This window comes from Mastomys coucha, unplaced genomic scaffold, assembly GCF_008632895.1.
Source record: "Mastomys coucha isolate ucsf_1 unplaced genomic scaffold, UCSF_Mcou_1 pScaffold21, whole genome shotgun sequence".
In the NCBI taxonomy this organism is placed as follows: domain Eukaryota; kingdom Metazoa; phylum Chordata; class Mammalia; order Rodentia; family Muridae; genus Mastomys; species Mastomys coucha.
In genome coordinates, this window is record NW_022196904.1 from 129,669,079 (window position 1) to 129,685,659 (window position 16,581).

Below are 16,581 nucleotides of genomic sequence, written 5' to 3' on the forward strand. Positions count from 1 at the left end.
CTATTTCCAGTTTTAGATTCTAGATGGTTTTGCTCATTTCCTTCACCTGTTTGATTGTGTTTTCCTGTAGTTTTTTAAGGGACTTTTGTGTTTCCACTTGAAGGGCTTCTAGCTGTTTACCTGTTTTCTTTGAGGGTGCTATTTATGTCTTTCTTAAAATCCTGTATCATCACTCCTGCTTCTTCACCTTGCCTCTTACCTCTTTGCTCCCCCTTTCTCCACATGGTCATGGCCATCCCCTACTTCTCTACTCTCTCCTTTTTGCCTTTCTCTGCCTCTGCTACCATCTTAACTCTCCTCCCATTGCCCTAAATAAACTCTATTCTATACTTAAAAAAAAATCCTATATCATCACCATGAGAAGTGATTTTATATCTGAATCTTGCTTTTCCAGTGTGATGGTGTGTCCAGGACTAGCAATGGTTAGAGTATTGGGTTCTGATGATGCCAAGTAACCTTGGTTTGTGTTGCTTATATTCTTACTCTTGCCCAGTATCATCTGGTTATTTCTACTGTTACCTGCCCTTGCTAAATCTGACTGGAGCCTGTCCTTCCTGTGATCCTGATTGTGTCAGAACTCCTCAGAGTCACACTGTCTCTGTGATCCTGTGATTCTGGAATCCTGTTACCCTGGCCTTGTTAGAGCACCTGGGAGTGGTCTTCCCCTGGGTATTTTGGGAATGACTGCAGAGTGTGCGCCCAATGCCCAATGTCTGTTCAGGGCACCAGCTAGCCCAGACAGATCAGAAGCAACTCAAGCCACTGGGCTGGCAGAGTTCCTGTGTGCCTAGGTACCACTGGTCCCAGTTACTCCCGGTGTTGGGACAGATGTTATGTCCTCCTCACCTCTGATTCTGGGTGTGTTAGAATGACTGGGAGTGGAGCTTCCTCTGGGTGTTGTGGGACCAGAAGGAACCTGAGCTACTGGGCTGGTGGAGTTACTGTGTGCCTAGTCCCGCTGGTCCCAGTTACTCCTGGTATTTATTGGGACAGATGTTGTGTCCTCCTCACCTCTGATCCTGGACATGTTAGAGTGCCTGGGAGTGGAGCTTCCTCTGGGTTGTAACTGTAAGGACAACAAGAAGCTTCTCTAATGAGATTTGAATGTTGCACTGATCTATGGGTATAACAATAAATAATTAGGAGTCATATTACTGCCATGTTTATTTAGCAGGAAAAAGATTAATAGGTTTTTGTCATGAGCTATGATCTATCTAGCCACATATTCTTGACCTTGTGAAGAGTTCTGGGTATGGGTTCCAGATAATGAAGTGAGACTTATATTTAGTCAAAAAGTGGCTGGTTGTCCCATAGCATCACTGCCACTGCATCAATGGCCATATCTTGTCAAGCAGGTTGTTGTAGCTGATATTATTCTAAGCAGGGTGAGATAGATGGCATTTTCCTTCTCAAGTTTGATTTTTAAATTATTTCTATATTCTAGATATTAACCTTCTATTATTTGTATACTTGGTAATTATTTTTGCAATTCTGTAAGCTGCTTTTCTCAAATGATGGTGCTCTTTGCTGTACAGAAATGTTATTGTTTCATTTTGCCTGTTTGTCAACTAATGATCTTAATGCCTGTTACTGTTGTACCACAGGCAGGGGCCACTGCTGAGGCTCTCCCTCTCCCTGGTGTTGACCTGTGGCTACATGGCGCCTTAGTTAAAAATGAGACAATGTATAAATGAGATGTTTTATTGTAGGAAGGAGAAAATAGGCTGGTCAAGTAGAAAGAAGGAAAGGAAAGGAAGGAGAGAGAGAGAGAGAGAGAGAGAGAGAGAGAGAGAGAGAGAGAGAGAGGAGATGAAAGGAAGAAAGCAAGAGAGCAAGAAGGCAAGAGAAGAGATCAAAAAGCAGGAAAGAAAGAGAGCAAGAGGAGGAGGGATGAAGAGCAGGAGAGTGAGAGAGCAAGAGAGGGAGAGCAGAGAGGAGACAAAGAGCGAAAGAGAGGGGAAGAGTAAGAGAGCAAGGGAGAGAGGAGGGGGCAAATTACCCTTTATATTGTATGGGGCATGGCATGCCTGGCTTGTTTTCAGATGGGGGTAGGGTCCAGCTAGAATGCTGGGAGCTTTAGGCATTGTCTGCTTGATAGAGCACACATCTCCTGCAGGGGCAGCTGTGAGGGATTGTGACTGACACAGGAACCAAAGACTCAGGAGTTATGGCCAAGCTCCTCTGCCTTCTGCAAGCAGAAATTGCCCACATGGGGTCCAGAGCTCAAAGCCAAATACTCGACTGAGCTTAAGTTACCTGAGCAGACCATTGCCCCACACTGCCCAACAAGTTACCATCCTCCTACTTAGAAAGTTCTTTCCTGTAATAGTGAGTTCAGGATATTCCATATTTCCTTCTCTGTCATTTAAATGTTTGTGTCATATACTGAGCCCCTTGATCCACTTGGAGTTTAATTTTGTACAAGGTGAGAAATAAGGATATTGTTTCATTATTCTATATGTAACTGTTAAGTTTGATCAGCATCATTTGTTGAAGATGCTGTCTTTTCTGTAATATGGTGTGTGTGTGTGTGTGTGTGTGTGTGTGTGTGTGTTTACTTCTTTGTAATAGACTATGTGTCTTTAGGTGGGTGGACATATATCTGGGTCCTCAAATTACCCTATTCTTTATATTAATCTGTCATTTTCTCATGCATGTCATTTTGAAATCAATTTGTTATTGCCCATGTAATTAGATGTTTGTTGATGTGGTATAGGTAAAGGAGAATTCTATCAGACAGCAAATTTTTTTAAGGTTTCAATAATTTTTAAATCTTCTCCTGTAGGTAAGCCTCGGGTCTATATCAATACTCTATACTCTGAGGGAAGTGAACTCTGGGGACTGGCATTTAATATCATCAATATATTATTAGTACTATCAGAAGATTATTTCACAATTTAAGGTGCAACTGAGTTAAGTATCCAGATCCAGAAACTACCAAGATAATTTGAGAAATTCCTTTGATGATTCTGATACAGGATAACCAATTGCAATACCAAACTATGCGTTGTCATTCTCTTGTGCAATAAATTTGAGAGTGGGTTGGAAACATAATCAGATATAACACTGTCCACATGGTTGCAGAGAGTGAATACAACCTTTGAGTATTTCTACTTTAAAGTGGAAACAGCTATAATGTTTAAAATTCAACATTTCCTACCCAGATGAGAAAAAAAGTAAGCTATGAGCCATACTATAGAGAAGATATAAAAAATAAAATATGACTTATAAAAATAAAGTGTTAGAAGATGGGTATAGGGCAAAGAGTACAAGTGGTAAGATCTACTCAATTCAGTAAGTGGAATATACATCACTAATGAGTCCTGAATGTGCTTGGTCATAAAGGATAGTATCCTTCTATCTTGGGCACTGAAGGAGAGTCAGTCAGATGTGTCTTTTATATCAAGCAAGAGTATGATTTGCTGAAAGACTGTGGAGAGACATAGTAAATTTGGGCTGGGGGAAGAGGGCCTTTTATCATAAGATGCCTTAGTAGTCTGTATTCCTTAGGTGATAGGGGAGAAAACTGGAAATGTGGGAAATAACAAAAGCCAAAAATTATGAAACAGCTGAAGACACTGAGAACATGAATTATGATTTTCAGAAAGCTATAGTTTCAGGGTTTGAGGACCAGATGAGCTTACTTCAGGGTATGGGACCCACACTTAACGTTCTTAACAAGGCCAGGAACATATAGCTAGTTAGATTGTTAGGTCATTGAGGAAAACTAACCACTGCTTTTCTATTAAATGGACATAGGGTTAACATGACTCCTAACTCTTTATTGCTCTTTCATTGGATGAGAGATGTGAGAGGACGAAGAGCACCATTCTTGGCTCATAGTACAGGAAGCTACTGAGGTTCTTTCATGCACATAAGATGAAAGTAGGCCAATAAGTCAGAGAGATGGAACTGTGCTCTATAAAACAAGCAGCTTGAAACACTGGGTAGATAATGCTAAGTTTCTATTCATGGTCATTGAAAGCACACAGGAGCATCTGTAGACAATGGCAATGATTTCAGTTGTGAGTGTGTTGTTGACTTAGACAGTATTGGGGTTGTTGAGAAAGAAAGGCACAGAGGTACATCCTCTATATATGCTGAAGTTTTGAGAAATGATCTCTGGGTTGATAGATTGGAAATGCATTAGAGTCAGGACAGGTTCAACCACAGGAGAATTCACAGGATTATAGTAAGTAAAATGCAGAAAATACATGCCTGCTTGGTCATGGAGATATCAATTACCAGGTTGAAATGATTGGAAGAGTCCCTGCTCCAAATATGAGAGGAAAAAGTGACTGAAAAGGAAGTAGGCCAGGTGGGAAGGAAGGCACAAGAGTGTGTGCTCCACTCAAAATTTGCCATCAAATGGAAAATACCTGCTGTGGTTGGGGAGTGATACAGTTCTGATTCCAGCATTGTCAACAGAGCATGGTATTTTCAAGTAATAAAGAAGGAAAGCACAGGCAAGTCCTGAGGGAGAGATGCTGCACTCACTCCACAAGTTCAAGAAGATGAGGAGGAGCAGATGTCCCTCTTGATTCAAGGTTCAGGATGAAACTTGCTAGGTGGATAACCAAAATTAAATAAAATATATGTGTTTTCAGATATGTAATACAGAAAATAAGAAAAAATGGGATTCTATGAAGGAAATACATTCACTTCTTCTCTTTCTGGCAACAGAGAAGTTTGAGATGATTGCATTTGGGAGCCAGACTTTGAAGTGGTGAACTGTGATATTTTCTCAGAAGCTGGCGGATACACCAGTGGACCAAATACTTTCCATGATGATGTTGAGTCCCAACCAGACAGTAGTGACAGAGTTTGTGCTGGAAGGGTTCTCAGAGCACCCTGGTCTAAGACTTTTCCTGACAGCCTGCTTCCTGTCCCTCTACACAGTGGCTCTAATGGGCAACATTGTGATCATTGCTTTGGTTACCTCCAGCACTGGGCTCCACAGTCCCATGTACTTTTTCCTGTGCAACCTGGCCACCATGGACATTGTGTGTACCTCTTCTGTGATTCCCAAGGCCTTGGTTGGCCTACTGTCTGAGGAAAACACTATCTCCTTCAAGGGATGTATGGCCCAGCTCTTCTTCCTTGTGTGGTCAGCATCCTCTGAGCTGCTGCTGCTCACGGTCATGGCCTATGACCGCTATGTAGCCATCTGCTGTCCCCTGCACTACAGCTCTAGGATGAGCCCACAGCTATGTGGGGCCCTGGCCATAGGTGTATGGTTCATCTGTGCTCTGAATGCATCTATCAACACTGGTCTGATGACACGGCTGTCATTCTGTGGCCCCAAGGTCATCACCCACTTCTTCTGTGAGATCCCCCCACTCCTCCTGCTCTCCTGTAGCCCCACATACATAAACAGCATTATGACTCTTGTGGCAGATGCCTTTTATGGAGGCATCAACTTCATGCTAACCCTGTTATCCTATGGCTACATCATTGCCAGCATCCTGCGCATGCGTTCTGTTGAGGGCAGGAGGAAGGCCTTTTCTACCTGCTCGTCCCACCTCATTGTAGTCTCTGTGTACTACTCATCTGTGTTCTGTGCCTATGTCAGTCCTGCTTCCAGCTACAGCCCAGAAAGAAGCAAAGTTTCTTCATTGCTGTACTCAGTCCTCAGCCCAACCCTTAACCCTCTCATCTATACACTGAGGAACAAGGATGTCAAGATTGCCCTGGGCAGACTCTTACCCTCTTTCTCACATTAAGTGGAGATGTGTAGAATATTCTCCTGGACTGGGTCGTTCCTAAACATGCTTTCCTGAGAGCAGCTTCATGAAGCAAAGTGTACCTATCGCTGCTTCAGAAAAACTTTCTCTGATGCACATACTGGACAATTACACTTACTGTAACTTCCAAAACAATAGAATTCTTAGAAGCAATGTAAACAAACACTCAAGCCTTATTTCCTGATAAATACAAACCATTTCAAAAATAATTAAAGTTTATCTAAATAGAGATTCCATGTTCCTGGATTGAAAGTTTTCAGTGAGTAACAATGGTGATTGTCACAGAATAAATCTCTTTTATCCTGTGCCTCCCTGTAACCATCACAGGGCCTTGTTTTAGAACTAGGACTTAGAATGTAAACTTCAGGAGGAAGCTTGAGGGGCCAGCATGGCCACAGTGTCTCAGAAAGGACAAAGTTGAGTGGCTTGGCTTCTCCATTTTACAGCTTCCTACTGAGCCATGGAATTCAAAGTTTAAGTTTCAAGAATGAAGTCACATATGTCACACAGCATACTTATGAAAATGACAACAATCGAACTCATGGAAAAGATTAATTCTTTCCAACAAAAAGCTTTGGGAAAACTAGATAAATGTCTGCACACAAAGGGTAAAGTGGAAATCACACTATTAATGAGAAGTACCATATGTATAGACAAAAATGCTGGGGCTGAAACTTCTTTCATACAACCTATTTTAATCATATTCTTTCTCCTCTTTTTCCCATTAAGTGGAGATGTATATGTTGTTCTCCTAGCCTGGGCTGATCCTAAACATGCTTTCCTGGGAGCAGCCACATGGAGGGTGTTGTATCTATTGCTGTTTTAGAATACCATTTTCTGATTCAAGAACTGGACAATTTCACTTACTGCAACCCCCAAAACAACAAAATTCTTCAGATGTAAAATATACAAACACCTACAAGGATTTTTTTCTGACCAGTACAAAACATTTAAAAAGCAAAGTTTATCTAACTGGAAATTCTACATACCCGGATTAGATGATTTTTCAGTGGGTGACAATGGTGATTCATGTAAAACAAAGTGTTTTTAACCAGTGCCACCATGTAAACAACACAGGACTTTATTCTAGGACTACGTTAATGAATACATACTTTATAAAGAAATTGATGGGGTGGAATGGACACAGAATCTCGAGAAGTCTAAAGTTGAGAGGCTCAGGGTCTCCATTTATAACTTCCTACTAAAATGTGGAAGTCAAAGCCGACATGGAGCAGAGATAGAGTTTACGTTTCAAAGATGAACTCACATATGTGAGTTCAACTTGCTTAAAAAAAAATGATAATCGAATTGGGAAAGGTTAGTTATTTCCAAGAAATAGCTTTGGAAAAACTAAATGAATGTTCACTGGGAGCCTGCCTGGCCTGGAATTGGTTGAAGTGGGACACGGAGTAGGACTCGGGAATCACTTTAAAGACTGATGTTCTCCAGCCATTCTAACTCTCTAACCATACTGAATGCTTGCTGATAAATTCTACAAAGTCATTAGAAATTTCTTGCTCATTCTGAGGGTTAAAAACTACCTGCTTAGGTGAATAACAACTGTAGCTTAATGGCAGTGGGGTGTGGGGGAGATTAAGTAAAGCAGCCTTTGCCCTAGCGCCACAGGAACTGCTTGGCTCTAACTCCAAGCCTGCTAGTTGAAGTCCCAGGAAGAAAAAGGAACACTATCTCTAAGTTCTATGTCTAAAAAGTTTCCAAAAATCTCCTGTAAGAGAGGATCTCCAAAAAAGTTCTCTCCTCTCTCTTTTTCCTCAGCAATTGTACATCTTTCAGAATACATGATGACATGGTAAAAAAGTTCCCCACAAGTTTATGCATAAATTTAAATCATAAATTGAATAAGAAGTTTATAGCAAAGAATGCTTACATGCATATCCATTAAGAGTAAGTATCTGGCTAAACATTTATAATCTGTCACAAGCTCAACATTGAAAGTTCATTGAAAGTTAAAAACCATAATTTTTGTGACTAAGTTATTATTGAAGTTTTGTAGAGATAAACAGTCAATTTTTTATCTTCTGTCCTTGTACCTATAGTAAATCGTTAGTTCCCTTCTTATGACCTTTATTGTTTTACAACCTCTTGGAATGTGCTCTAAGTTGTAAATGCCTGCTTTCTATCTCAGAAGCAAATAACTCATGATCCTTGAAGACTGGCAAAGTTCTCATTGCAGATTTGACATCAAAAGGACTTCATAGCAGTCCTATTATAAAAGACCTTAATAATTACTAATATAATTTTAGGAATTCTTATGGGATCATCATTAAGAATTAAGAAGTCACCTATTTGTTTATATAGCATCACTACAAGACAGTACATCTTTGTTGTTCTGCAGAAATCTGCTCAAAAGGGTGGGCTAATACCTAGTGGTTGTTATATAAATTTAATAACAACAGGAAAGGCATATTAATAGCAAGAATCTTTCCTCAAATGTAATTTTCCCAGCCTTGCCTCAAGAAGCAAATCTGTCATAACTTTTGAGTCCCTGGTAGAACCATTTCAGGAAGATCACCTGCTAGTTTTTAGCTTCTCCTATATGGGCCAAGTGGAACTGTGTCACCAGATAGAAAAGCTGGTAAGGTCGAGCAAATTAAGGAGCCCCAGCAATTCTCATAATTGAGAACAGTAGGCATTTGAATCTACTCCCAATCAGGTTCCTGTCCTGGAGCACGTGACCACGACACTCCACTAAGAGGACCATGATATCTAGTCATGTAGCATAGAAACCCAGAGTTATCCATGCTAATAAGGTATCTAGATGGTCCCTGAGGGTTTATCCAATAAGCTTCCCTTCCCAGACATTCCTTCCTACAAAAGGTATTTAATTCTGGTCAACCTTAAGTAAATTGTGTGCATCCTCTTCCTGCCATGAATAAACAGTTTGGCAAGCAGGGATTGTCTTTTTCATTAAGGACTACTGGATTTTGGGGAAGGAGCTTGTAACATATAAAGCTTTGCCTAAGTCTCCTACAGAACTGCACCCTGGCACTCACCCTGAGCTAAGCCAGATTCTGTACCCCCCTAACTGGGCCCATCTCAGGCCTGCCCCTCTTCTCAACTCTTCAAGGTTCATAGTAGCATCTCGATGCCCAGGAGTTCAAGAACCACAGCCTCTGTCTGTGCTCTAGCCCCTGCTGTTTCTCACCCAGAGAAACATAGGCTGGGGCCCCTATCTTAGGCTGGGCTTCACCTCCCAAGGTGTGTCCTGACACTCCAGTGGTGAAGCAGAAACACACAGCCTCACTCCTAGATGGCTCCTGGCAAATGTCGACTTGTCAAGGGCAAAGTGGACGTCCTAGCTCACGTTACAAATAAAAATCATCAGAAAAGAGAAAATAGAAAAAAATGCTAGGGTACATTATATTCACATATCATATTCTTTCTCCTTCCACACATCTCCTCTCAGGGCCTTTCTATCTACTTACCTACCCACCCAATCTGTGTCTCTGTCTCTTTGTGACCCCCCCTCTCTCTCTCTCTGAAACAAAGTACAAAAACTACAACAAACCCAAGCCAATAAAAAGAGGAAAGGGAATTGTATCTGCAGCCTCTGATAAGATATTGGTAGAAAGAGAACCACACAGTGAAAAGGCAGAATCTCTAACAAGTGCTGCCAAAAAGAGTCTGTATCATTCAGACTAAACCCATTCTTCGTCGACTTACTTTCTTATTCTTCTTAAAATGTTGTAGCACACCAGGACTTGTTAATCAAATAAGGTATGTTGTTTAATTAGTTTTTCATCCTTAGGACCAACGTATATTTTCAAGACATTTTCTCTGTCTCGTGGTTTCAGAAGCTTCAGATCATAGCCATGTGACCTTTTGTTTTGGCCTATACTGAGGCAAGGCCTCATGACAGTAGGGGTATATGGTGGAAAAGCTTCCTCCCACCATAGCAGCCCAGAACACATAGAAGAGGAAGACATCTGTGCACAACGACTTTCTACTTTGCCTTTAGTCAGTCCTTGGGTAGCTGCTTTCTAGTCCCCGGTCCTTGGGGTGGTGCTGCCCTCATAGAGTAGATCACCTGCTTCAGTGTATCCTTTCTAGAAACCCTCTTACATGCATGTCTCTCTGATCTCTTAGGTGATTTTTAATTCAGTTATGGTGACAATAAAGAGTATCTGTGAGTCATTTATCTGGGTCTTTTCAACTGGTTTCTTTGACACTATTTATTTCATTGTTAAGTCATGTTTTGTGTCATTTCTTCTTAGTCTCATGACTGTAACCTATAGAACACCTGATAATCACCCAAACACTAAGTATACAAATAATCCCAAATACATATACATGCACGCATCTCACAAATACACCATTTGGGAATTCTTATCATGGTGATATGATGGCTAAAGAAACTCCATTTTGTGCTATGCATCCATCCTGGCACCTAATAGCCATTTGTTTCTGACTTGAGTTCCTGGAAGATAAGTCCCAGTATCTCTGACTCCTTGAATTCTACTCAGAAATCTACAGTTTTAACCATCTGCTTGTTATCATGATTTACTGATAAATTTTGCCTTCTATAACTGCTTATGCAGATGTTCAAGTACTATTTTAAGGACTCCTTGACTGCTTAATATTGGTAGAACTAAACAGCTCTTTGGCTTCTGTCACTTGCCTGTGCAGATATTCAGTGACTTCTTGTGGCTTTCAGCTTTAAAAGCCTTTCCTTCACCTGCCTCAGGCTGCATGTCTCTGGTTTGGGTTAGAGACTGTGACCCTACTAGCACTTTTAATAAACTTGGCTGATTTATAATCTGAATTGAGTGGGTGGCCCTTTTTTCCTGCTGTATTAGATTCCATAACAGTGGGGTATGCCTTTATGACATGTTAATATTATCTATAACATCCAACATGGTATAGCAATGACTCTAAATTTAAGCAGTATCTATCTACAATTCCACTTTGAGAATGGGCACTAGATGAAAAACTTCAACATGAAAATATTAAACACACCTGAGAAAACACGAGGAATAAATGATCTCACACTAACAAATCAAAACAGCTGGGGAAACCCATACCAGCAAGATAAGCAGAATTGAAACCACTGCTCATTAATAACTCTCACCATCAAGCAATAGTCTCAGTTACCTAATAAAAAGACACAGGCTAACAGGTAATATTGAAAACAGGATACATCCTTCTTCTGCATAAAGAAACACACTTTAATATCAAAGTAGATACCACTTCAGATTAAGAGGATAAAAAGACTTATTCCAAGCAAATGTAACCAAAAAGCAAGCTGGGCTAGCCATTTTAATATCCAACAAAGTAGGTTCAAACCAAAGCTAATTAGAAGACGTGTTGAAGGACAATATTGCCCATTGACAGAAAAAGATCCACCAAGAAGGTATTGCAATTCTAAACATCTGTGTACCAAGGACAAGGTACCCATGTTAGTACAAGAAATAGTACTATACCTACAATCACATATTGACCCTCAAACAGTGATACTGAGTAAATTAAACATCCAACTTTCTAGTAAATAGGTCATTCACACTAAAATTAAACAGAAATGCTGGAGCTAAATGATATTTTGAAACAAACCGACCTAGCGGATATTTATAAAACATTTTACCCAAACAGGAATCAATATACCTTCTTCCCAGAAGCTCATGGAACTTTCTCCAAAATTGGTCACATATTCAGATACAAAGCACATTTCAACAGGTAAAAGAACACTGAAAGAGACCCAGCATCCTATCTGATCATCATGGATTAAAGCTGAATATCAACAATGTCAGAAAAATATAAAGGGCACAAATTCAAGGAAAATTGATAACTCAATACTGATGAAAAATTAAGATAGACATTTAAAAATGTTAAGAATTAAATGAAAGTGAGAACTCAACATGCCCAAACCTATGGGACACAATGAAGGAAGCATCGAAGGCAAGGATATAGCACTAATCCTCTACACCAAAACTGGGGAGATCTCCTATTAGCAACTTAAAGGCACACAGAGAGTGAAAGCCCTATAACTAAAAGAAAAATAACACTCAAAAGGAAAACATGACAAGAAATAATCAAAATCAAACTTGAGGCTGAAAGCAACATAAAAGAAACAAAAGAATGCAAAGAATCAATGAAACAAAGACTTGATTCTTGATTGATAAAGCCCTTCAACAATCTATCTAAAAGGTGGAGACAGAAGTTCAAACTTAGTAAAATTAGACACCAGAAAGGAACAAGCAAGGAAACCCAGATAATCATAAGAATGTACTTTTAAAAATGTAAACCCCAACAAACTGGAAAATCTTAAAAAAAAAAAAAAAGAATAAATTTCTTGATTTATGCCACCTACCAAAGCTAAGTCAAGATAAGCAATTTACAGAGTACTACCAGCATGTTAAAAAGAATCAACACCAATAATCCTCAAATTATTCCACAAATTAGAAATGGAAGGAGTATTGCTTAATTCTTTTTACAAGACCACATGATAACTAAACAACACACACCAAAAAAAAAAAAAAAAACCTAAAAAAGGTGAATTATACACTAATTTCCCCGATGAACATAGGTGTAAATTCTCAATAAAAAAATTGCACCAAGAGCACATCAGAAAGGTCATCCAGCTTGATAAAGTAGGCTTTATCCCAGAGATACAAATGTGATACAACATATGTAAATCAATAAATGTAATCTACCACAGAAACAAACTGAAAGACAGAAATTACTACTTAGAGGCAAAAAATGTCTTTGACAAAATCCAAACCCTTTTTATAATAAGAGTCCTAATGAGACAAAGGATAAAAGGGACAAAATTCAAAATATAAACGTGATTTTCAGCAAGTCCACATACAACATCACACTAAATGGAGAGAAACTCAAAAGTGTTTCCACTAGATCAGGAACAGTACAAGGATGTTTCTTTTTCATGGAGTAGTCTCTCCATAGCCATTCTGTAGTACTTGAAGTCTTAACTAGGGCAATAAGACAACGACAGGAGATCAAGAGGATGCAAATAGGAAAGGGATAAGTCAAAGTATCCTTATTTGCAGGTGATATAATTGTTTGCCAAAAAATACTCTTAAAACTACACGAGACCCCAGGAAGTGGAGAGGCCTGGCATGGGGAAGGCATCTTCTTGGAGACATGGATGAGGAACTGTGGGAGGGCAGAGTAGGAGGGGGACAACAACTGGCCTGTAAAATAATGATAATAATAATAATAATAATAATAATAATAATAATAATAATAATAATAAAAACTGCATGAGCAAATCCCTACAGCTGATAAACACTTTCAGAAAAGTTAATTCAAAAAATTAACATGCAAAAATCAGTAAACTTCCTGTATAAAGTTGACAGACTGGGAAAGAAATCAGGAGACAACTTCCTGAAAAGAACACCAATGGCTCAGGCACTAAGTTCAACAATTAATAAATGGGACCACATGAAACTGAAAAACTTCTGTAAGGCAATCTTCACCAACCCTACATCTAAAGGATGGCTAATATGCAAAATATATAAGGGATCCAAGGAGTTAGACACCAACAAACCAAATAACACAATCATAAATTGGAGTACAGAGCTAAGCAGAGAGTTATCAACGGAGGAATCTTGAACACCTGTGTGTTCAATATGTTTAGTCATCAGGGAAATGCAAATCAAAACGACCCTGAGATTCCACCTTACACCAATAAGAATGGCTAAGATCAAAAACTCAGATGACAGCACATGCTGGCAAGGATGTGAAGAAAGAGGAACACTCCTCCATTGTTGCTGGGATTGCAAGATGGTACAACCACTCTGGAAATCAATCTGGCAGTTTTTCAGAAAAATGGGAATAGTTCTACTTCAGAACCCAGCTTTACCACTCCTGGGCATACACCCAAAAAATATTCCACCATACCACAAGGACACGGACTCCAGCATGTTCATAGCAGCTTTATTCATTATAGCCAGAAACAGAACAACCTAAGTGCCCCTCAACCAAAGAATGAATACAGAAAATATGGTTCATTTACACAATAGAATACTACTCAGCTATTAAAATCAATTTGCAGGTAAATGGATGAAATTAGAAAATATCCCGAATGAGGTAACCCAGAACCAAAAGAACATGCATGGTACGTACTCATTTATAAGTAGTTATTACTCATAAAGTATAAGATACCCAAATTAAAATCCACAGACCTAAGCAGGCTAAGTACAAAGGATGGCCCAAGCAAAATCTCACTTAAATCTCACTCAGAAGGGGAAATAAATCATTGGAGACAGATGGAGAGAGGGAACTGGGTGGCATGGGAATGGGAAAATAGGAATCAGAATCAGGTGTGGGGAGGGAATAGGAGAGAAGGCCAGGAGAGTGAATGGAAATTTGCAGCTGGCAGGGATGGGGGGGTGCATCTCTAGGATATGCCAGAGACCTGGGATGGGCAAGGTTCCCAGGAATCTATGGGAGTGACTCCAGCTAAGACTCCTAGCAGTGGGGGATATGGAACCTGAAGTGGCTACATCCTGTAGCCAGGCAGAACCCCCAGTGGAGGGATAATGACATCAACCCCATAAAATCTTTGACCCAAAATTTCTCCTGCCTACAAGAATTGCAGGGTTAAAGGTGGAGCAGGTACAGAGGGAATGGCCAATAAATGACTGGCTCAACTTGAGAGCCATCCCATGGGCAAGAACAAATCCCTAACACTTATAATGATACTCTGTTATGCTTACAGACAAGAGCTTAGTATAACTGTCCTCTAAGAGGCTACAGCCATCAGCTCACAGAAAGAGATGCAGAGACCCATAGCCAAACAATGGACAGAGCTCCAGGAGTCTTATGGAAGAATTGGGGGAAGAATTGATGGACCCTGATGGGATAGAAACCCCACAGAAAGACCAACAGAGTCAACTGACCTGGACCCTTGGTTGCTCCCAGAGATTGAACCACCAACCAAAGAGCATACATGGGCTGTCTCCTACCCTCAACACCCTCTCCTCCTACACATATGTAGCAAATGTGCAGTTCAGTCTTCATTTGGGTGTGTCCCAACAACTGGAGCAAGGGCCGTCCCTAAATCTGTTACCTGCCTTTGAATACTATTCCCCTAACTAGGCTGCCTTATCGGGCCTCAATGGGAAAGGATGCACCTTGTCGTGCATTATTCTAGAGCTTTCTGTTCTGTTGTTAATTTCCTAGTAGGAGAATTCTCCAGCTTTTTATTTAGCCATGTAGTGCTATGTATGCTCCTCTTAGCATTGCTTTGGTTCTGTCCCATAATTTTGGTATATTGTGAATTCATTTTCATTGATTCCCAGGAAGTCTTTAATTTATTTCCTTATTTTTGCCTTGACTCTGCAGTCATTGAGCAGACAGGGAATGGAGGAATTTAAGCTAGTTTCTCCTTTCCACCTTGTCCCATTCTTGCCTGTCCATAGTACATGTCAAGGTATTAACCACTCTGGAGATGTGGTACAGTGAGTCCTCTTCAGAAAACATTTACAGATATTCATAGAGGGTGTTCCATCAATATTTTTGGAGATTAGTCTAATCAAAATAACTGTGAATATATTAATCATCACACCCATGGTTCATTGACACAGTCTTGTTTTTCCTGTTATTTTCCCCTATCCTGTTACCTCATCTCTTAATCATGTATGTTGTTGTTGTTTTGTGTTTGTTGCCATTTCTTCTGTATTAGTTGCCACACTCTATAACACATAGACAAACACCACAGTGGGTTAAATGCTCAGAGTGCTCACACCAACATGAGCCCATCTGAGAAACTTTATTTCTGAGCTCCTCTTGAAGTAAAACAGAGCTTGTGTCAGGTGAACAATACATACAACATGCAGTGTTGAATAATAATAACCCATGAAGAATGGTCATGTCACACAAAACTCATCCAGAAGGGGAAATGCTAAGGTACAAATTAGTTATGACTTAGCAAATCTTTGCAATGGCATCAGGTATGAGAAGAGGCCACCATGCCAGTGTCTGACTCCAATCTGACATCTTTGTATCTTGAGATCAGAGACGTTTCCATAGGGATCCTAGGCTCCCACACCCAGCCTTAACTCAGTTTGTTTATTAGAGTTTCCTTCCTTCAAATATTAAGTGATCCAAGTACCAGTGTAAACTGTGAGGTAAGAATAAGAAAGATGAAAACAGTCAAATCAGGCCAGCAAATATCCAGACTAGATGTGTGTGTGGCGGGGGTCAAAGCAGGGGGGTCATGTTTCCTTATCTCTTTAAGCATTCACTTGTGGCCATTGCCACAGAGGATCAAGAAATTTTAAATAGGTCATTAAAAGGACTACACTCAATATTTAACTACAGTTGATTCAGTCATAGAAATAGCTTAACATTTAAGAGCATTGAACTTATAAGCACACACTTCTTGGTATGAAGTAGAAATGACTAAAGCTTACTAAAACATTAGAGTGGTAGAAATCGGTATTATCTTGTAGACAGCATAATTTTCTGTATACAAACTTTGGACAGCCATCCCAGGCTATAACTTAGCCTGTGCCCTCCCAAGTCAGATGATACAGAAAAGGTTTGAGTGATCTTTTTAGCTCCTTGCCAGATCTTCTTCTCCAAGAGTTCTTGGAGTTCTTCTTCAAGTTCAAAGTCATCAATGGGAAAATAAAAGTTTTTTAAAGGATGTTTTGAATTCCTTGTTTCTCAGGGTATAGATAAGGGGGTTCAGAGACGGGGTCACAGTAGTGTATGGAACAGCAATGACCTTGTCCAGGAGCCCAGCAGTTCCTAGGGCTGGCCGGACATAAGTATATAGAGCAGTAGAGTAATAAAGGGTGACCACAACCAGGTGGGCAGAGCAGGTGGAGAAGGCACGCTTCTTGCCCTCAGCTGA

General features: G+C 40.1%; 1 protein-coding gene and 1 long non-coding RNA gene across 3 annotated transcripts in view; one reads left to right on the forward strand and one right to left on the reverse strand.

The window, feature by feature from the left end:
- The window catches only part of LOC116103185, a 102,463-nt gene that overhangs the window by 6,835 nt on the left and 79,047 nt on the right, over positions 1-16,581 (reverse strand). The window lies entirely within an intron of this gene.
- On the forward strand, positions 4,768-5,796 carry LOC116103178 (olfactory receptor 13A1-like). The gene has a single exon (XM_031388732.1). It carries the CDS (start codon positions 4,785-4,787, stop codon positions 5,721-5,723), a length of 939 nt encoding a protein of 312 aa, XP_031244592.1. The 5' UTR covers positions 4,768-4,784; the 3' UTR covers positions 5,724-5,796.